Source organism: Blennius ocellaris (genome assembly GCF_963422515.1).
Source record: "Blennius ocellaris genome assembly, chromosome: 22".
Lineage (NCBI taxonomy): Eukaryota > Metazoa > Chordata > Actinopteri > Blenniiformes > Blenniidae > Blennius > Blennius ocellaris.
Window position 1 is genome coordinate 11,171,621 of NC_137671.1, and position 21,146 is coordinate 11,192,766.

At 40.3% G+C, this 21,146-nt stretch overlaps 1 protein-coding gene across 1 annotated transcript in view; it reads right to left on the bottom strand.

Annotated features, from left to right (window-relative positions):
• cacna2d4a (calcium channel, voltage-dependent, alpha 2/delta subunit 4a) overlaps positions 1–18,867 on the bottom strand; it is an 80,981-nt gene extending 62,114 nt beyond the window's left edge. The window contains exons 1-25 of the mRNA XM_080518660.1: positions 18,710–18,867; positions 14,612–14,693; positions 12,736–12,852; positions 12,559–12,618; positions 11,973–12,135; positions 11,768–11,899; positions 11,005–11,065; positions 9,731–9,881; positions 8,416–8,490; positions 7,388–7,477; positions 6,733–6,846; positions 6,567–6,645; positions 5,198–5,331; positions 4,086–4,163; positions 3,842–3,922; positions 3,691–3,765; positions 3,514–3,600; positions 3,342–3,413; positions 3,098–3,159; positions 2,902–2,969; positions 2,501–2,546; positions 2,305–2,402; positions 1,875–1,968; positions 1,640–1,732; positions 889–1,016 (exon numbers count right to left, since the gene is read on the bottom strand). Of these exons, the coding sequence (XP_080374786.1) occupies positions 889–1,016; positions 1,640–1,732; positions 1,875–1,968; positions 2,305–2,402; positions 2,501–2,546; positions 2,902–2,969; positions 3,098–3,159; positions 3,342–3,413; positions 3,514–3,600; positions 3,691–3,765; positions 3,842–3,922; positions 4,086–4,163; positions 5,198–5,331; positions 6,567–6,645; positions 6,733–6,846; positions 7,388–7,477; positions 8,416–8,490; positions 9,731–9,881; positions 11,005–11,065; positions 11,768–11,899; positions 11,973–12,135; positions 12,559–12,618; positions 12,736–12,852; positions 14,612–14,693; positions 18,710–18,861 (2,392 nt within the window). The 5' untranslated portion in view covers positions 18,862–18,867. The remainder of the gene's footprint in view (positions 1–888; positions 1,017–1,639; positions 1,733–1,874; positions 1,969–2,304; positions 2,403–2,500; positions 2,547–2,901; positions 2,970–3,097; positions 3,160–3,341; positions 3,414–3,513; positions 3,601–3,690; positions 3,766–3,841; positions 3,923–4,085; positions 4,164–5,197; positions 5,332–6,566; positions 6,646–6,732; positions 6,847–7,387; positions 7,478–8,415; positions 8,491–9,730; positions 9,882–11,004; positions 11,066–11,767; positions 11,900–11,972; positions 12,136–12,558; positions 12,619–12,735; positions 12,853–14,611; positions 14,694–18,709) is intronic.
• Positions 18,868–21,146: the final 2,279 nt, after the last annotated feature.

Sequence of the window (21,146 nt, forward strand, 5' to 3'; positions counted from 1 at the left end):
AAAAAAAAAAAAAAACATGTTTGGGAGCCTGTGAGCGACAGTGACAGCTGAAGTGTGAGTTGAGCGCCGCCAGAATGTGTTGAGAAATATGTGGGTGACAGCTTGACTTGGACCGGCGAGGTAATATTTCATAAATTCCCTCTTCAAGGGAGTCCATCCACTGCCACGCGGCCCAGCAGATGCCCGCTTGCCGCCAAGCCGCAGATTCCAGCCAGATCAACGATTCTAAGCGTTACGCAATGCGGATTACAGGAGCTAATCAAATAACAACATTCATGACTGAAAGATCGTGGATAAGTCTGCGATACTGAATGGCATGGGAGGAAAAATAATGAGAAATATATATATATATATATATATATATAGAAATAAAGATGGTTCAGAATACAGCAGAATTCCTACTGACACCCTAAAAGAGGAGAGGAGGATCCCTTATTTCATGCAAGTGACAAGGACAGAAGAAGTTCTCATCATGTTGAAATTCAGGGACGTGGAAATACAGAAGGAGCAGCGAAACACAGGAGGCATGCCAAGTATTTGTAACAGTTTTCCTCTACCCTCCTCCTCCTCCTTCGCCTCCCATCGTTTTCTCCCTCCCTCCTCCGCTTGGAGCTCCACCTCTTCTGCTCTCAAGGTGGCACTATAGTCAGCCTCATAGTCTCTGAATATATCTGGAAACAACACACTGTATTTACCACAACCCTCCAGTACAAAAAGGTAAGAAACTGGACGTACAGTGTGTTTTCAAATATTCAATAAGGTTTTGTTTTTTTTCTTTCTTGATGACATCTACCGTCAAAGTCCATCTGTGTTATGAAGCATTAACGTTTACACAATTGAAACCCAAGAGTACATGAGAAATGTTGAGACAACTTGTGTGTGATCTACCTCGGGTCTCCGGTCTGGGCACGTAGTACAGAAACTGTCCAGCAGGAAACTCGGCCGCTCTGCGGTACCACACTGGGAAATGGTCCATTGTGAACATATTCTCTTTGTCTTTGGCGGTGAGGAAAGACCTGTGTAGAAACACAAATATGCTTACATCCAACTTAAGATTGGCACCATTACAAGGCCTAAAAGAAGTGTTCTTCTAGTGCTGGATATCTAAACTAATAAAGTCAGGAAATGTCAACTGTTTCTTAAAAAGTCCATTTTTAAGGTTGCTTAAAAATGAAGTGCAAATTATTGTTCATGCACACTATGGTTTCAGTTAATTTTCAAATTTTCTCTAGACACCCAATTACATATAGGTCTGTATTTTTAGAATGTTTTTGGAAAAAACTGGCGTGACAAACTTTCAAATATTTTAAAGCTTTAGAGATGTTTAACATTTAAACTCATTGTGACTTAGGTTCACTGCCATGAGAAAATATGACATATGAAACCATGCCCATGATGGTTTCTCATTGTAATTTATTTAACTATTATCACTTGTAGTGTTCATCATCACTTCTCTTTTTATGCAAAGACGAGAATAACTGAGCATCAGGCTGAGCTTTAATTGACCACCAGAGGGCAGTCTGCACTTAAATTGCCATCATTTTAATATACATATACATTATATATTCACCTCATTTTCCAGACTTCGAGTTGAATGTGTGGTAACATTTACTATAAAAATGTGTGTTTTATTACTCACTTGCCCACTCGTTTCTCAATTCCAGTGTACCTCTGGAATCGCATCAAGCCTGAACGGGTTCCCAGGAAAACTGTTTCAATCCCATCATCCATACTGTGAGAGAGAGAGAGAGAGAGAGAGAGAGAGAGAGAGAGAGAGAGAGAGAGAGAGAGAGAGAGAGAGAGTATGAGAAAGTAGCCTGAGGACAGGAAGAGAGGATAATATGTGATTGATTTCAATCAGTGTGTGCCGTCACCCAGATGTGTTGAGCATCAGAGCGGTCCAGTACGCTTCCATAGGAGCTGTGACCACCGCGTCAAACAGGGTTTGTTGCAACAACTGCACATCACCTGTTGTAAAAAAAAAAAAAACGATAAAAAAAAAAAAAGTTTTTTGTAATATGTGACAACAAATATACGGATGCAGCACTAAAAGTGACAGGGAAGAGAATAAATAAATAAATAATTGCCAATATTAATATAGGATTAGATATTATCCAATATTATGTCCAAATAAATCTAAAGCCAAAACTGTCCTTTATGAATATCTCACCATATATCACTGTTCAGCATGGAATACTTCTGTATTTGCTGAAGTTCATGCATCCCTAGTGGACTCACCTGTTGTCTTCTGTGAAGGTTTCCATTTAAATAATTAGTTAAATAAACAATTTTGATCCAACTTACACTCCATATCTGGCTCTTTGCCGGTGAGGTAACGGACCACCGCCTCCAACTGGCTCAGCTTGCGATGAGCGGGGTCGATGTCCGTCTCACAGTAGGTCCTACAAGCACACCCATGGCAAAGTTGGAAAAAATACAACAAATACAACAAAGCTGCAGAATCGCAGTGACGTCGATATTTCCGGGAAGTTTAACTCACCACTCGCTGGCTATGAGCAAATCTGGAGCCAGTAAGTCATGAAGACCTTCAGAAAAGAAGAGTAGTAAGATGGGTCAAAACAACTTAATATTAAAACTACGATGTTTTTTACTTGTTTACTAATTTTTTTTTTTATTATTATTTTCCCTCTGCTTTCCCTCATAGTTGCTATATTTAGTTTCTCGATAGTATGTTTATGTTCCACGTTTAGCTCATGGGACAGTTCATGTTTTACATTGCGGTGATGTATTTTGTTGTTGGGTTTTTATGTTCCTGTCTATTTGTCCTCTTAATTTCTTGTGTCTCATCGCTTCATCTTTGTTTTCCCAATTTGAGAAAACATTTATTTTGATCATGATCCGCAAACTGCCTCCCTTTTCCAGCGCAACCAGAACACTTACCCTCCTCGACAGACACATTTCCAATGAAGATGTACCGTCCATATCCCCGACTCAGCACGATGCCCAGACTGTCAGCACACAGAGGAAAACAAGTGTGACCTCAATTTTGTAAACTATAGCTCCTGACGACAGTACTGGCGGGAAAAATTATGATTACAAGCACAGCTTTGTAAAGTTTTAAGAGAGTTAGACAAACCTGAATGGTGTCTCGTTGATGACGGTGTAAAAGTAATCGTTCTTCAAAAACATCACTCTCGTCTGCGAGAAACAAAAGTCGACGCAGTTTGAAAAGAAAGAAAGGCAAGAAACATAAACAGGTTCATATTCAATGTATCGCCACAAAAGCAAGAAAAGAAACCAAGCTAGAAGATGCTAGAGAGGAAGTCACTGATCTAATATTCATGGCAGTTCTTTCACTCAATCTTACAAAAAGTACTTACTCCTTTATCCACTGAAGTTCTCACATCTAAAGACAAAGTCCCCGTTTCTCCTTTCACCATGGCGGTCCTCAGCTAAAAACACACACACACACACACACACACACACACACACACGCAGTACTTAGAGCAGAAATAAAAGGCCAACATATGTGTAAATGTGTGTAATTGTTACTTCTTCCTCTGTGTCTTCCCATTCCACCTCTGACAGGTCGACACTGTTGTAGTTGGGTTTCGGCTTCAGCGTCTTCCCTTCTTTATACTGTCGCACAGAAAAACACCCATTGTTTACTGTTTAAAAAATATATATTTTGTAAAACACGATAACAGAAAGAAAAAAAAATGTCTGTACCAGAGGTCGTAGGTCAGGATGAGACAGGATGTATCCGTTATTGGTGAGGAGAAACGCGTAACCATGGATACCCAGCTAAAACAGCAGAGAGACAGAGTCAGCGGAGTGTCCGTGGGGGAGTGCGTCTCGGTTTGTGTCACAGATGGTTCACCTTGTATCTCGGGGCTAATCTCATGAGTTCTCTCAAGGCCACATCGGTTCCTACGACTCCCAGCAGAATCCCATGAGACAACTACAAGGGCAAAAAAAAAAAGAAGAAGAAAAACCGAACATTTATAATAAAGTTCAAGCCCAAATAGAAACACGGTGTACAGCGTAAGATATAGATCGGGCTTATATTTCACAAACACTATAACTCACGATGTCGAACATAAAACGTGAACGCAGGCACTTACAGTTTCTTTCTTCTTGCTGAACACGGGCATGGCCACAGAGGTCATCAGCAGCAAGCTTTGTGCCTGACTGTTAAACAGCTGTGACACAAGAAACACACTTTAGTTTCAATCTTTATGCAGTTAATACCCTTGAGCAGTTAGCTGAGGGGGCAACACAGACTGGAGGTCAATATGGATGCAGATGACTACAACAACAAAAAAACGATCTTGGAATTGAAGTTGTACAATGAAAAGTTTTAATAAACATACCTTTGAAAAATGTATCAAATGGAATGTCTAAAAAGTGCAAAATGAGTTATGCTGATATTCAATTATTTTTAATAGGAATTTTGGAAAAGTATGTTGAGCTAAGTGGCTATGAGCACAGGTAAAGGTAAAATAAAATTGGTTAAGAGTGTAATTTCACTACAGAATTTATACTTTTAAAAAAACAAAAAGGAAAACGCTAATGCAATCTACTCAGGCAGGCTACATTCAAAAGGGAACCAAATGGGTTGAAGTAGTAAATACAGGTATTAGTGAAAACAGTATTAGTTAGAATGTAATTTTAATATAGCTTTAAATATCAGCTCTCAATAAATAAATAAATAAATAAATACGGTAGGCAATCTAACTAGTTTATTGAGGCTGTGATTAACAAAGTTAGACTAACTATTAGGGAGCGCTAAGAAAAGTAAACTATTGACTGTAAATGAAGCGTTAAGCAAGGTATTACCATTACTACACTATTTATTCTCTAAGCTGTTGCCACGGCTAAAAACATGTTTACCTCTTTAGTATTTGGGAACTGATGTGGAGGCCAAAGGAAAGGGGGGGGAAAGCATGAAATGATGAGCCACATGTCAGAAGATAACAATGAAGGCAATGGAAGGCAAATAGGAGACAGAAGAAAGACAGGGAACACACCAAAGATGACATATTTGTTTGAATTAGTCTTTTATCTGTTAGTTATTGGTTAAATATTCAACAATAAGGCTTTGCCGAAGTTGGATTTTCAGTTTAAAATACTGAAGAAGCATCAAATGAGGCTTTACGGTATATCATAAATATATTGTTATTGTGCGAGATGACGACGATGAGAGGTAATAACTACGGGCAGCAGGCGGACTGACCACGCTGTCCATGTAGGCCTCGGTCCAGATGATGTCGTGGTCGTGGTTGATGACCATCGGCCGGCTGAGGACGTGGAGGTACTCCATGACGTTCTCCTGGACGTCAGCCAGCGTGGAGATGTGAGTGTAGTAACCTGCAACACACACATTGGAATATTCAGACGATCACGCAGTCGCTCATATTTGACCAGTTCTTCTTCAAAAACTTTCAATTGAATAAATGTCTCACTGGATTTCTTTTAATTTTTTTTGCTAAAAAATAAAAATTCTCATGCACTTTGAGAAAAAAAGGCGAAAAATCGATTTTCTTTTAAACACAAACTGGAAAAGTTTGTCCATCCCTCATTATTTGCCTGTGGATGCTGAAAAATCACATTAAATCACGTAATTCTGACTCTATAGGTTTGCTTACTGTTTATGGCCGTCTGTTTTAACACAGTTTACTAACAATACATCTTAAAAGCACCTGCGGATCAGTGCCCTTGGCCTTCAACTTCTTCAGTGGCCCTGATACTATTCTGTAGTTTAGTAACTTAATGGCCACCATTATACAATTATGTTCAATGTGGGGCAAAAAAAAAAAAGAGGCAGGTAATAGAAACAGAACGATTTCTCAGACATCACATTGCTTCACATTCCAAAAACCACTTGGCCGTTCTCGTCGAAAAAAACTCAGCACGAATCTCCGAATGATGCGACTGTGTGTTTTTTTGTTGTTTTTTTTGCTTGTGTTCAAAGCTTTGGCTTCCGTAAAAATGTTTGTGGCGTCTCTACAAGTGGAGGGACGATGACGTCAATGGGATGCCTGCGGTGAAGCCGCTGAAGCGCTGCCAGGTAAAAGAAAACCTCACGAGCGTCGTTTTCAGCTTTTCTCCCTTTGCATCGTCTCCCAGAAGCGGATGGTGTGAATGTTATTATGTAAAACTGGCTGAAATGCACTTAAGTGACCTGTAAGCGAAGGAGCCGCTTGCACAAAAAATAAATAAATAAACAAACAAAATGTGTTGGGGATAGATATTTTGGTCGCTGGCAGAAGCCACTGAGTGTGTGTTGCAGCAGAAGGGAGTGCACCTGTTCGCCATTACACACACAAATAGGAGGTTTTTTGCTTTTTTTGGACCAGACATATGCTTCCAGTGTATCAGCGCAGATAATCAGTTATTTAGTCAAAGGTTTATAACGTGCTCAGACCTGGATAAAGGGATTATTTTCAGGTCTGAGCTGATGCGTGACCCCGTGTAATTCACAAGGGGGCAGCACCTGATGCCCTGTTCCTGACAGCAGCACCTGGGATCAGCAGCACATTATTTCAGAACAAAGACAAGGACACTTAACTTTAAAAAAAAAACAAAAAAAAAACCTGTGTTACCTTTGTTGTTGCAGGCAATCCATTTCACACTGTCGGCAAATGTCATCTCGCGTCCGATTAAATACGTGAACACTCGGACCTGGAGAGTATGGAACGTGTTGCGATAAACTACAAGAAGTGGTTGATGCGTGAGTTTGAATTTGCTTTTTGCTTTCGTTCGTTGTACCCGTCGTTCTGGCCAGTTGAACTCCTCGAAGACGTCTCGGTAGTCCTCCATGGCCCCGTCTGTTATCAGCATGATGGCCTGGTTACACAAGCTGCCCTGTCCCAGAGCCGTCGCCTAAACAACACATACATATGTGCATGCCTGGTTTGTTCAAAGTCTATGAGTCTGTGTTTGGGTCACTCCATGATCCCAAGTTGGTTAGAAATGTGTCACACGGTACTTCAACGTTCCCTGCGACTGACCACATAACGGTAGTAATATGTCCAAAACCTGACACGATAATATTTACAAGCTCAGTCACATGTGTGTTTTCTCCAGATACTCTCATCTTCCACGTCAATCCCAAAATAATAATTTGATGTTGATTGTTGATTGTTGATTCTAAACTATATAGGAATGTGTGACGAACTGGTAATTGGTCCAGGATGTAAACTGCCTTTTCCCATAATCAGAAGAGTCAAAATCAGACAATATTGTAATTTTTACTATTTCATTTTATGTTGAAATGAACCAATGCTCATGTCACATTTAGCTGCAGGCTTTGCATGCAGACATATTTTAAATTCCAAATCTGGACTTATATATATATCACATACATTTAATAGAGTTAATTTTTCTGGGAATAATTTTTTTTTTGCTATGAACAACAACAAACCTCATTGAGGATCTTGAAAGACTCCTTCATTGCTTTTTTCACTTTTCCTTCTCCTTTGACGTGAAGCTCTTCCACCAAAAGCTTGAAATGCTGCACAGAGACACACAGAAATTATTAAAAAAAAAAAAAAAAAAAAAAAAAAACAGGCACCCTCAGGAAGCTATAGGTCTGAAACTGCTGACAGGTGAGTCCTTCACTGTAGGAAACCGTGGAGAGCAGAGACGTAATGCAGAGAGTGACGTGGAGGGATTATCCTCAGCCTCCTGGCACAGTGACCAATAATGGCAAGTTACTACAACAGCAGCGAGTAATCAGGATTAATCGGTACAAGCACATAGACACAAACAGACAGGATGAGGATCAGCCACCACAGCGTCAGCTGGACACACACCAACACATCCAGGAAATGTTGTTCACCACGAGCTGTGGAGGTTTACACAAGCAGGAAAAAGTCGAATAATTCTATTAAAAACTAAAAAACAAACACAGAACCGAAGCCGTTGGAGTGTGTGCGCTCCGACGTGACTGTAAATGTAAGTGTGTCAGCCAACATCTGTAAGCCAATCCTGTCACAGCCTGTCTCGCCGGGCGGCAGACCAATGAAAACCCTCGCCGGCGGGTCACATGGCCTGCGTTAAAAATCGCCAGCCGTCCTCACCTGAACTGCAACAATGTGGACGGGAGTGAATGTGGGGCACACAGCCAACACATGAGCACACAGAGGCTGAGAGAAGTGATGGAGAACGGAACCCAGAAAGAGGGGAGGGATGAAAAGAAAGGAGATGTACTGTAAAAGAAAAATGTTGAAGACCAGTGTGGCCAAAGAGAATAAATGTCTGGGCTGTTTCCGCGACCGGTTCCTAAAGTTCATTTGGGTAAATCCTCTGACGAACAAGCTGAAAGCCTGACGACTGGGACGTCACCCTAATCGCCGTCTCTTGGATATTTAGCCAGATCAGTTAGCTGATGTGACTCATGGGTTCAAAGAGGGTAATAGAATTAATTAGCAGCGGGGGGCTGTGCGTTACCTCTCTGTTGTCCAGATCGGCTTGAACGAGTGTCCCCTTGAAACAAGGCTCCACGTAGCGGACGTAGTCACTGTACTGGAAAAGAGAAAGAGAATCATCACGCCCGGCATCTTTGATTTGTCTCAGAAAAGTAAACCAACGACGGAATCAATCAACTCAAAATATCTCAAATGAATACAGTTAAGACAGATATCCACTAGTCACAGAACCTGCTGTACCTGGACTCCAGTTGTGCTTTGTGTACTAAGATTTCACACACTTAGTGGTTGTTCTTTTACTGTACTAGAACTATTTAGTGTCCTTGTTTCAGCAGTTTGTTTTTTGGTGGTTTCTGTGAGTTCTTGCCCCGTTTTTATGGGAGTCGATTTTTTTGGTTTTGTTTTTCTAAATTGCTGTTTCAAATTCTGTTTATTTATACATTTGGTAATAAAATTTTAATTTATCCAAATTTTTCATCTATTCATGTCAGTTGAGCTTCACTTAGTTACTTCTCTTTATTCATTCATTCATTCATTCATTCATTCATTCATTCGTTTGTATTATTTTTCCAAATAATTTATATTTATGTAGTTATGTTTTCATTCCTTTGTAATATTTTTCCAAATAATTTGTATGTGTGTATTTATTTATTTATTTGTGTATTTATTTATTTATTTATTTATATTTTGAACATGTAAAAAAAAAAGAAGGAAAAAAAAGTAAAACATCCAAATGTGTAAACAAGAATTATAAGCGACAACACACTCAGTTGTTCTATACGTGGCTTTACATGTTCGGAAAAAGACATCCTGAACATGTATAGGCCATAACAATAGAGGGGCTAGTTGAGGTTAAAAATAAAAGGGGTGATATAAGGAGCAGATTAGTCTGTGGCTGGTTAATATTAGATTGTGTACAAGCTGCACGCTATGTTGTTGAATATTACCATTTTACAATCACTTACATTGTTCCCTTTTTTTCTTTTTTCCCTTTTTCCAATAACTCAATTTTTCGTTTTTGCCGTGTGGACACTCAGCTGAATGGAGAGTAGCTTTAAATTTGGAGTCAAAACAGCTTAAGGGCAGAGGATTTGCAAGAGGCGTGTGATTACAAACACACACACACACATACACACACAGTAATACCGGATAACCCATGCTTATTACACAGATTTGGACTTGTAGGGTTACACACAGCCAGAATCCTGAAAAACCTCCAAACAAAATTAAATTGGAAGCTTTGATGTTGCTGAAAAGAACGAAATGTTTGATGTGTGCACTCGCGCTTGTTTTTACATGTGCGTGTGCTTTGAATGACCGGAAGCATTTTTACTCACCGCTATGATGTTAACAAAGTCATTTTCTCCCAGCGTGTCCAGGATTGTATTTATGGTGTGTTTGGCTATAGTCAGCCTGAGTCCCTTCATGCTGCCGCTCACATCCACCACGATCACTACATCCTTAGGTGAGGTGGCTGCTTGTATATACCTACAAACACACAGAGCGACAGCGAGGTCAGGCTCAAACAGAAGATTGTTTTTTGTTTTAACAGGATAATTACAGACAGTCAGAACAGAGGTCAGGCTATATCCTTTTATTTGTTTCTCTCTTCTTCCGTCCATGTGTCCCTTCATCTCTTTATTACGTTCCCCTGGTTTTCCAAGCTAATTAGGATCAGTGAGATTTCCCCGACAGCAGCAGTCACTGGACGCCATCCAGAGCCACGCTGTCTTGCCGCTTGACATTCGCCTTCCAGGAAAGGAGTCTTTCCTGTGTGCGAGCCAGACGGACTTCCTGGAAATGTGATTTAAGTTTAATAAATAGCTCTTGTTCTCCTCGAAAAACCTTTTACCGAGATGAAAAGATCACGTGTCAGAGTGGAGAAAGGAATGAATTAGAGAATTTGAAGAAATTCAAGATTACAATAATAATAATGATTTTTTTTTGTTTTTGCATTTATAAAAGCATTTCTCAAATTTACATTTATACCTACTGGCCAACGACGCAGTCCTTCCTCATCGTTACGGCCTAAGGTTACACTTTAAACCAGCTTTGAGAAATGTGTGTGTTTTTCTCATTCGAGCTAGCAAAGTAAAGAACTAAGAGTTTTGTAAGCACTTCATGAGTCATGAAACCGTTTCCTCATTGAACAAGCGGCTCACAGTCACATTGCCAGATTTACTGGTTCACTCCAGCAGAGGCAAAGGCATCGTCATTGTCGCTCTGACAGACAAATCTGACAGGTCAAGAGGCTGTCAGACGGGCGCTGATGTCAAGTACAACAGCGTTGGGACATTACGCAGTGCGCGCTACTCCACATTCACAAGTGCTTCGACCAGGACCGCCCTTCCTGTCATGTCATGGGGTCAAATCTTCTTGTATCATAAGCCGTCAGAGGACCGACTCCTCCGATGGTTCCTAGTGAAATTTCCTGCAGTCAAAATGCAGTTTTACATTTGTGTTTCATCAAAGTGTCGAGAGTTTGTACAGAGACATAATCATTAGTTGGGGAAGGTGGAATAATGGAATCAGCGAGTGTATTCTGAGTTTATATTTCAAGCTCCCAAAACATGCTCTACTTTCTAACGTCTTGACAAGAAGACGGCCTCACCAGTTTCTTTTCCTGCAGTCAAAGGTCACCACTCCGTTTTCATCTGGAATCCACTGGATCCCTGCGGGAAGAGGCGGTGAGAGGGATTCAACACGGGTGAGACGCCGATCGGATGAACGAGTGCGGGGATGCTGACAACGCGGGGAAGCGATGGTTTGACACAGCGGGTTGGCAAAACAAGCCATGTGACAAATACTCTGCTAATTACTTCCCTCCTTCTCCTTCTCCTTCTCCCTCTCTCTCACTCTCACTCACTCACTCAGCGGAATTCAGCGAGTCATTACATATATCAGTCGTCGCTCGCTACTTGGCCGAATGTTTATGGCCTGTCAACACTACAACGTAGGAAGCGGTCATGTAGGGGCGTTGGACTCCCACACATGGTTTTAGGCAGAAATTGGTGTTTTGGGTGTCCTCCCACAAATTAATTTATTGCGTTGGGTAGGGGAGTTTGCTTCTTAAAAGTAATATATTTAATTTTGGAAGTGAAAACTTCGATAGATCATAGTCCAAAATGCTTTATACCACCTGAGTGGATTCTGCAGATAATATTTTCTCTCTGCTTCAGCATTTGAACGCACCAGGATGACTCAGAGGATTCGGAACCAACCAGAAGCCGCCATTCAAAAGGTACAGACCGTATGGTATCACGTTGCTTGTTACTTGGCGTAATACAAGCCGGAAGTCAGCTGTGTGAGCCGATAATTCGCTATATTTCGGTGCAAAAAGAGGAATTCAGGCCTAAAACCAGGCCGCGACGTACCTGGGTACAGCCTGAAGAAGCCTGAAGCGCTGCCGAAGTACTGCCAGGTGAGAGTGGGATCTTTCTGGAAGTTATCGATGAACACGTCGTTCAGAGCCTCGGACATGTAAACTCCGTTCGCAATATCGGGGTCTAGAAAAAGAGAGGGACAATAAAACACATGCACGTTGCTGTACGATGCAGTGAGTTGAATCACTCGCGTCACCTCTATTGTAGACATTCGTGGGGACTTGTATGTTACTCTGCTGCGTGTTGACGGGCAGTTTATTGAAATGCTCGTTCTCCTCCAAGGCGAACTCTCCACCGAGCGGCACCGGATTCCCGTCCTCGTCCACAGTGTTGATCAACATGGAGTTATAATACTCAAACTAGAAGGAGGAGCGACAGTTGTTACATGGTTGTGACGCAGTCGATTCAGAACCCTTCGTTCTACCATTTATTTATTTATTTATTTAATTGCTATGTTGGCAGGACACGAGTGACGTATAATTCTAGTCCAGCTGAATCTCAATTTCTTCTCAGTAAACATAGAACCATGTATATGCCTAAAGGACATAATGTATTATGTAATGCATCAAGTTATTATATTATATTATTATAACACCCACATTTTGTAGTAACTGTTGCAATATGTAACAAGTTATTATAAAATGTGGCAAAGTTTATTACAAAGTGCGGCATTATTGCATAATTAGGTGAAAATGTATTACATATTGCACCATTAATGCATAATGCGGCGCTACAGACGCCGACCTGGGAAAGTTAACTTCAGCTTTTATTTTGTCACGTACCTCGAGAGTATCGTTGTAATCGTGGTAGTAATCAGCGTCCTCTGCCGCTTCCGCTAACCTCTGTGAAAAGCAACATGCAATACAGAGTTCGAATCATCATATCAGCTCATACAGGAGTTCAACAACATGAACTTGTGTTTTGTTTTGGGTTTTTTTTAAAGAGCGTATCATCGATACCTTCACAGATTTCATCTTCCTTCCAAGCATCTCCTCCATTTCTTCGGCAAACTTCTTCACCAGCTCCTCCCCGTTCACCTCCTCCAGCTTCACCACGCCCTCAACATCCTTGTATTTCTTTCAAACAACAACAACAAAAAAGCTGTTTTCTCAACAGTCATTATTTTACTAAACTACTGTTTATGTGTCATTAACCCTTTCACATCGGCTATCGCAAATCAAATGTGTCCCAGAAAAATCTCTTCATACATAAATGCAATTTCTTTGCAATAATGGGAATTGTTTAAAAATTCACACAAATGTTAAATATTTCAGAATAACACATATAATGCACTGAAAAGTAAAAATAAGTAAACATTTAATTAATATTCACTTATTTAAAATTTTAATAAGTACATTATTTTAGTGTTACTGCCACAAAGCAGCACTGTTACTTTGTATCAACAGCATTCTTTGCTAAAAAAAAAATAAGAAAAAAAAAATATATATATACACACACACACACACAAATGTATACAGGAGATTTAACCCAAGTTCATATCTAAAACAGTTTGTTTTATTCTCCTCTTCGGGAAACAAACAGATATTTAAAACAGCAACAATAAAAGTGGAGCTCTGAGGTGGAGCGAAGCCTCGTTTATTCAGGCATGAGGACCACGTCATTAAATGTTCCAGAGATAACAAAGGACATTGATTATACCAGTGCTGGTTACAAAGATTCAATAAATGCAATCCTTTTTTTTTTAACCCACCACTGGTCAAATGCAAGAAATGACCTTTGATGACTAAACCAATGTTATATGTAAACAGGGCTGTAACTGATATTGTTACTATGGCAGCTTCTGCTCTTGTGTTGATGGAAACATTTATTACAGCTCCACTACTTCCTCTGCTTTTGTTTGATCAACATAGTCAATATTTTATCTCCTGTGTGGCTGAGAAACTTTGTGAGTTCTGTGCCGGTAGTCCGGTTAATGTTTGGTGTTGTACGGTGGAAATAAAACGTGTGCTTTATCTCTGTGTGAGCTGTCAGACTGAGGTGAGGCCAGATGGTGGATGGAGCTTCCAGGGTTTCTGCTGGACGGCACGCAGAGAAGCACTGCACATCCTAATTACTAAAAGACATATCTGAATTGTATTAGCTTTTAAGTGTGTCATCGGATCGGTCTCTGGGCCATGTGCAGATGTTGCAGCAGCAAATGTGTGCCAGTCAGCTGTGATTTTATTGGTTGACGTTGCAAACGGGAGGAGCCACGGAGATGAATTCAAACATTAGTTTAGTTGTTCAAGTCAAAATGACATCTAAAAAGATCTTTAAAGTATTTTTGTCTTTTTGTTTTCAACAATCATTGAAATACTTTTCAAGTATATTTCAGATGTTTTTCATTTTGGGGACTTAAATTAACATCTTTATATGCTATTTCTTGACATTAGAATCAGTTGGAAAGTGTGAAACTGCATAAAATGAAACACATTTAACCATTTCCAGCAAAAAAAAAAAATGTCTGTAAGTCAACACACTGCTATTCAATTTAGACGAAGGTTACCAAATGTAGTTACTTGCCTCATAAAAGGTTGGATTTTGTTCAATGCCCGGCACCTGGGTCAATCCCCAGGAGATTAATAGTAAATTGTCTTATTTTCACTTTTTAAACTGGAGAAAGTAGAATCCATCTATCCTCCACTTCCTACTGTGTTCCTCTGTAGACATGCATTAATTCATGTGTATAGCTATCATTATCGCCTATTCAACCTTCATATTGCAAAAATTACCATATGATGTTACTGAAAACACTGTATTTGAGATTAACTGATATATTTGAGTAGAAACCTCTAACTGTTGTATTTGCGTAATCGTGAATGTGTAGCGTCTTACCTTCTGAAGTAGTTTCGATCCCGAGTATCTGCCAGATAAAGAAGCTAATTCTTTTCCAAACGACTCGGCCCACTGCTGCACCCTGCATACAGAGGTTACACAGTCATCGTCCAACAATCTGAGATGAAAACGATGCATAAAGTTATGTAATTGTCATAAATGATATCCGCAAACAATGCTCACATGTTCCGGTCTCAATCGTTTGATTGGCAATGGTGGATTGAATGAAATAGAATTAACGTAAAGGCTTAAAGGTGGTGACAGATTAACTGGTTATCTGGTTTAATCTATTGTTAATCCCCAATTCACTGTATTTGTTAGGCTTTAAGCAGTTGGCTGCTGTATTATTTGTTGAGGAAAATCGTATTAGATGTTTCGTTTTTTGTTTTTTAAACATTTTTGGTCCCTGCCATACAGAACTGTTTGATGGGATAGTTTCTTATCATTGACTTCATTAGTTTAAGTTGGGGGGAAAAAAAGATCATAAATTGGGAAAAAGTATAAAAACTCAATGGGATCAAACAAAGAAAAAAGAAACCCTTCATATATATACAAAACACTAAATACAAAGACACACAATGATCTAAAAGTGAAACCTGAAGGCCTTAGGGTTCATGGCCAATCGTGTTAAAAGGTTACTCTGAATTCACACATAACGGCTTTAAACAGATTACTGTTAAGGTGACAGTAAAAGCTGAGGCTCTGTCGGGTCAAGAGGTCATTTTGTGCTCAATAACGTGCAGCAATGCTACAAATCCCGCACACCAATGTGGGCGAGGTGAGGTTTTACGAGTTTAGAGCGCGGACGGGGTGTGACAGATGGCTTGACCTATGGGGAGTCTGTCAGGCTGGGGGCAGCGCCGCTACTGAAACGGACTGATCATTTGCTGACTTGTTGACACATTTAAAACAGAATATAAGTGTGTTCATGATGGGAAACGTGGATTTGCAGACATATTCTGAAACCAAAACATTTCTTTCACTTCTATCAAGACTATTAATATCTTTCCCAAAAGAAATGTGAAAAATCAGGTTGGCACAGGGTGACAATGGTTCAGAGTGGATATATTTCTTCCCTCAACAAAGTCAGTTTGTTCATTCTTTATAAAGAAACATTTGCATTGCATGTGAGCTAATGCCCGACTGTGCAGGTCAGACAAGGTCAGATTAAAACAGAGCTTAAGGCACGCAAACCCCACTTATCAAATGGTTTAAATACAACGGAGCAAGTCAGACCACTGCAAGGGTCAAGACAACTCATTCTTTAGTTTAGATGTTCTTAGTATTAACATTTGATACCTTAAAAAAAACAAAAACCTCTTCTATACTATGTCATCTAGTTTCGGGTTGCAGTTGACTATGGGCAAAGACACCTTCGATCACACACACTAACATTCAGTCCTATGGGCAAATTTAGAGTCATAAATTAGCTTGAATTGTGTGTTTTTTGGGCTGTGAGAGGAACCTGCAGTGTTCAAAGTAAACTCGTGCATGCACAGGAAGAACACGCAAAGAGTAATAATAAGAATAATTTGAACTTGTTTTAAAAGTTGTTCACTATTGACAGTCCTCGATTTCACAGCACAACATTTAATGCAGATTTTGTTTCAAGATTTCTATCAAGGAGTTTTTACTTGCTGCATGGAAAGCTAATTTCACAAGTCCTAAGTCATTTTCTGCTCAAACATAGTGTTTATTTCTCATATTTAGGCTCCTATTTTTCTTTTGCATTGTACTCCACCATGCAACCATTCAAAGTGAGTAAATTCTAAAGGTAATATCAAATCAAAATCAGATTTCTACTTATCTACTTCCTTCACGTCAGCTGGGCCACGTCGTCTCTGAGGCTAAAGGTTTGACCTTATTGGCCTGAAATGTTCGGGTCACGGCACCGTTAGCTTCCGGGTCCGCCGGGGCGGCACTGGCCAAGTTTCCCTGTGCAGAGCGCAGCGCTTTGGACTTAGTGGCCTGTGTCAGCCTGCTGAACTCGACCATCCCCTGGAGCTTTAATCTCTCTCAGCAACACCAGCGTGCCGACTCGCAGCACATGTCCTCCCTGAGCTGTGTCAGTGCAAAAGTTGCACAACGCGCTGAATTTACCCCCGAAGCTGCTGGAGTGAGATCTGCCTTACAGTTTTGGTCGACAGATATATAAAAATATTGGTACCGCGATGACTTGTGACATTTCTATAGGCACAAATAGCGTCGAGTCAAAATGTGCAAACAAAATTTGTGTGTTTGCACCACGCGCGCGCACGCACACACACACACACACACACACACACACACACACACACACACACACACACACACACACACACACACACACACACACACACACACACACACACTCAGAGTTAATGACAACGCTGCATCGATCTGTTAGTGGTTTTTCAGTCAGCAGGACATTTGAAAACGGCTCCGGCGGAAAGAAGCTTCGTCGAGCTTTTGGAGAATAAACAAACACCGCGTTTCGTTCCCAGAAGAAACATCAATCTGGGGAAAAACCGTCCATTTCTCGAATGCAGACACCGACACTGGTGTTAAAACACAACCGTTAACGTGAGACGCTCTCTCCAGTGTGGATGCATTTAGAGAAATGAAGGAAATCGTGTCTGTATTCGTGTCTGTGAGGTTGATTCATATAAATAAGTTTATATTCAAACAGATTTTTTTTTTATTATTTAATTGTCTTACTTTTTAAGTTTCTGGATCATTGTTATTGTCACAATGACTAAAGAGGATTAAAAGATGTCTTGGCAGACTTAAATGTCAAGAAAACATTTCCCACAAAAAATAGATCCTATTAATAAACCAGTTTATCTTAATTTATAGTCCTACATCAAGTCTGACTGATTGCTTATTATTGAACATTTGAGGAATATTCACTCCATTTGATTGTGATTGTGAGTTTGAATTTTTTGTTGTTGTTTTTTGCCAAAAATAGATTCATTTGAAAAACATTCTAAATTATATTGGATTCTAATCTGCACATACAAAAATAAAGACATTTTTGTTTGGATTATTTCACTGCTGTAACAATGTTTCTGTACTGGTAGAAAGTTATTTTTTCCTGATACACGCATTAATGAGTTGGATTTTGAAGTTTGTTTGGTTTCTCTCTGTTAAGATCACCTTGAAATGACTATATTGTATGTCGTGCAATATAAATTAAGTTCACTTGAATTGAAGAAGAGCCACAGGAAGCGGCTATCTATCATACTTGTTATTGTTGTCATTTAAAAACAACAAACAGATTTTCCCATATCAGAATTGGAAAACCATATTTGGACATTTCGTCTCGGCTATCTTTGCAAAGCAACACAACAATGACTAGAAACTATTAACATTTATTACATGGTATTCCTAGAGGTAAAAAAAAAAAAAAAAAAGGTAAACTGCATTTTATTGTTGATACACTGGATGCACTAACTCTCGCCTCTCTATAAACAGACCTATATCATACAAACTTTTTGTTATTTTTTTATTATTAAAAACACGATTCCAGCAACAACAACAAAAAACAAAAACCTGCCATATTTCTATTATTGTGCGTCTGTAGTCCAAATGAACCACATGTATCATCCATCAGTGTGTTTTCATCTCTGGCTATAAAGAGGCTGGGGGGCAGCGTTGGCAGCTCGTTGTACCCCACAGGTGCCCAGATGGCTCGTATGTGTCTGTGCAGCGTAATCAGCCAAATTCAAAAGAACACTATTGACTCATCCACCTGACGTATGGCTTTTATAAGGATGAGACGTAGACATCCTAGCATGTGCTTGAAAGTGATTGGTTGGTCAGTTCAGCCGTAGTTATTACTAAAGAAAAATGCAGCTACAGTACAGAGGTGGTGATAATTATAGAACATTTACAAAATAAAGATCTTTATCCAATTTTTAAATGTGTAATTTTAGTTGATTTAGAATTATTTAACTTTTTGTCAAAGAGTGAAAAAGGTTTAATGCCTGTGTATGAGTCCCGAGAGCCCTGCTCCCATTATTTCCAGAGTACATTTTCACTTAATACCAACATATCCTGGTCACTCACTGGCGCAGAAAGCCATTGTCAGGAGGGCTTTTCTATTTGAACTGTGCTCACGTTTCTGGTGAGATCTTCATCTGGCCATCAACCATCAGGCACAGTGAGCTGGAGAGGATAATCCACATCAGCATCATCAGCCTTCCTCGGCGTGGCCCACTTCTGTCCAATTTACTGGCATTCCCGGCGTTTTCCAGGCTCCAGGAGTTCATCCCCGCAGCTGCTATCATCAGTCTACAGACTGTTGCACACCAGAAATCAGAAGAGTGAAAAGTTACAAATTAAAGAGGCCTTTAAAAGAATTTGAAACGTCTCACCTAATACTCACCGCTATTGCAACAATGGAAAAAGGATTTTTTATTTTTTTTTTAAACCTCTTTCATGATGCATCTGACCATCTGAATTTCCCTCTTATCATGACTCAGCTTTTATAACTTCACCTAGGTTATTGTTAAGGCCGCATCTCAAGAGATGCTTAAATCCTTTCTTTGCAGTTTTGTCTCCAACTTTAGCAGAAAACTCTTCATCTACTCTAAAGCTCCATTCCTAACTTTGGTTTTTTCTGCTATTTAGTGCCTGGAATGCAGCGGATGCTTAAAGCCAAGACAAGACAAAAGCTGGTAATGCAGAAAACAGCATTGAACTAAAAAAAACAACACATCATTGAGTTGTAAAGTGAAACATAAGAGCCACAAGAAGGGAATCGCAGAGTCGACTCACATGTTGAGTGTGTGATAGTCATTCATTATAACCCTCAATTTGGAAATTGGTGTCAACTTATTTTGCAGTGACTCAGATCTCTAGATTAAATACTTATGAATTATGGTCCAGTGCATAAAAGGAGCAATATATTGCTTCACCTCAACCTCAGAGAGCTGTCAGACATCCATTACATTACCTGAAAAGTTCTTTAAGCAGCTTTAACTTATGAAGAAAAAAAAGAATTCCTCAAGGAATTCCTCTGCGAGATGTCCTTCATTTTCCTTGTTAACCATCTTATTACAGATCCGTATGGCCTAAAAACTGCCAAGTCATGAAAAAGTAGGTTAAGCCAGGCAAGCATCCGTACTAAGATTCAGATTATTTTTGAATCAAGACTCCAGAAAGCTACACTACGACATCTGACGACAGATAAAGATTTCCATCCTAAAAACAGTCACGGGATTAAGGCTGTACGTAAACCTCTGAGAATGACACCGAGAAGTTAAACAGTCCTCGAGTGGAAAGATTTAAGAGCTTCCTTCCCCGAGTGACCCAATATTGAAACAATCCCGTCTGACGCTCGTTCAAAACAAGAGAGGATTTACAGGAAATGTTCCCAGACACGATGGCACAGAGCGGATACTCACTGTGTCATGTTGTCAAAGGTTTAACGTGGCATGAGGCTCTGTGAGGAAAGTTCTAAAGTCACCAGATCACAATGAAAAGAGTCTGACTGATGATTTCATGTCAGCTGAGCCGGCGATCCCGGCATGCCGGAAAGTCTCGGAAGCTTTCGTCGCCAGTGTCAAAGGTCACTTCTGTGGGGTGAGAATGGAGTCCGGCCATATTCCTACACCTCCTTCTCCACCACTCGTAGTCTCACGCCACTTCCTCCCATCATCCCGCAGCCTTCCTTCATGCTGGCCGGCAGATCAAGAGGGAGGGATGGAAGAGACCCGTGATGGCCCCCGGGAAAAAAAGTTTGGTCTTTGCTGGAGTTCAGCCGCGGCGCTCACAGGCGAGAGGAACAGACATAATCCCACGAGGAAATTCGTGCTGCATCCAGAAGGAAAGTCATGGAGCACAAGGAGAACGCCACTGAATGGAGGATAGGTGGACGGAGGGACTTCCCCTCTCTCTCGCTCTCTCTCTCTCTCTCCCTCGTAGTATCTCTTCCTCCTCTCTGGCACCAGTTTATACCATAATCCAGGCAGGATTAAACCCCTCCTCCCTCCATCCCTCCCTTTCTCTCTCACTCTCTCTCTCATACACACACATTAACACAATTTCTCGAACCCTCTCTTGGCTTCATCTTCTCTCCGGTGCTCTTTGACCCACATGCTCTCTGGGACTTTGTTTCTCCTCACCATATTTCACTTCGTGGTTTCTTTAACCGAACCTCTGAATTAAATTCAAATCTGGGTATTTTCTGATCAGGCCTTGTGTCTGTTTGAGACAAAATACTGTGACAGAAAGAGAGAAAATGGCAAAATTAAAAAAGCAAAAGTAGGAGAAATGAGGAGAACGGAGCGATAACACATAGAGCAGGGTGAAAAATAGAAGACTTGGGAACATCACTGTGGTGGCACTGAGTCTTATGACAACACAATGAGACACCTAGTGGACTCACACACAATCACATCTACAGACAGGAAGACACACTGATCCCTGGTCATTTATCTTACTGTTGAGTCTAAACACTTAGTAACCAACAGATATTTAAAATTCTGTGTGTGGCTGGATGATTTCACATAACACTGGTATTTATGATTGCTTCTCTCTGATGATGAAGAAT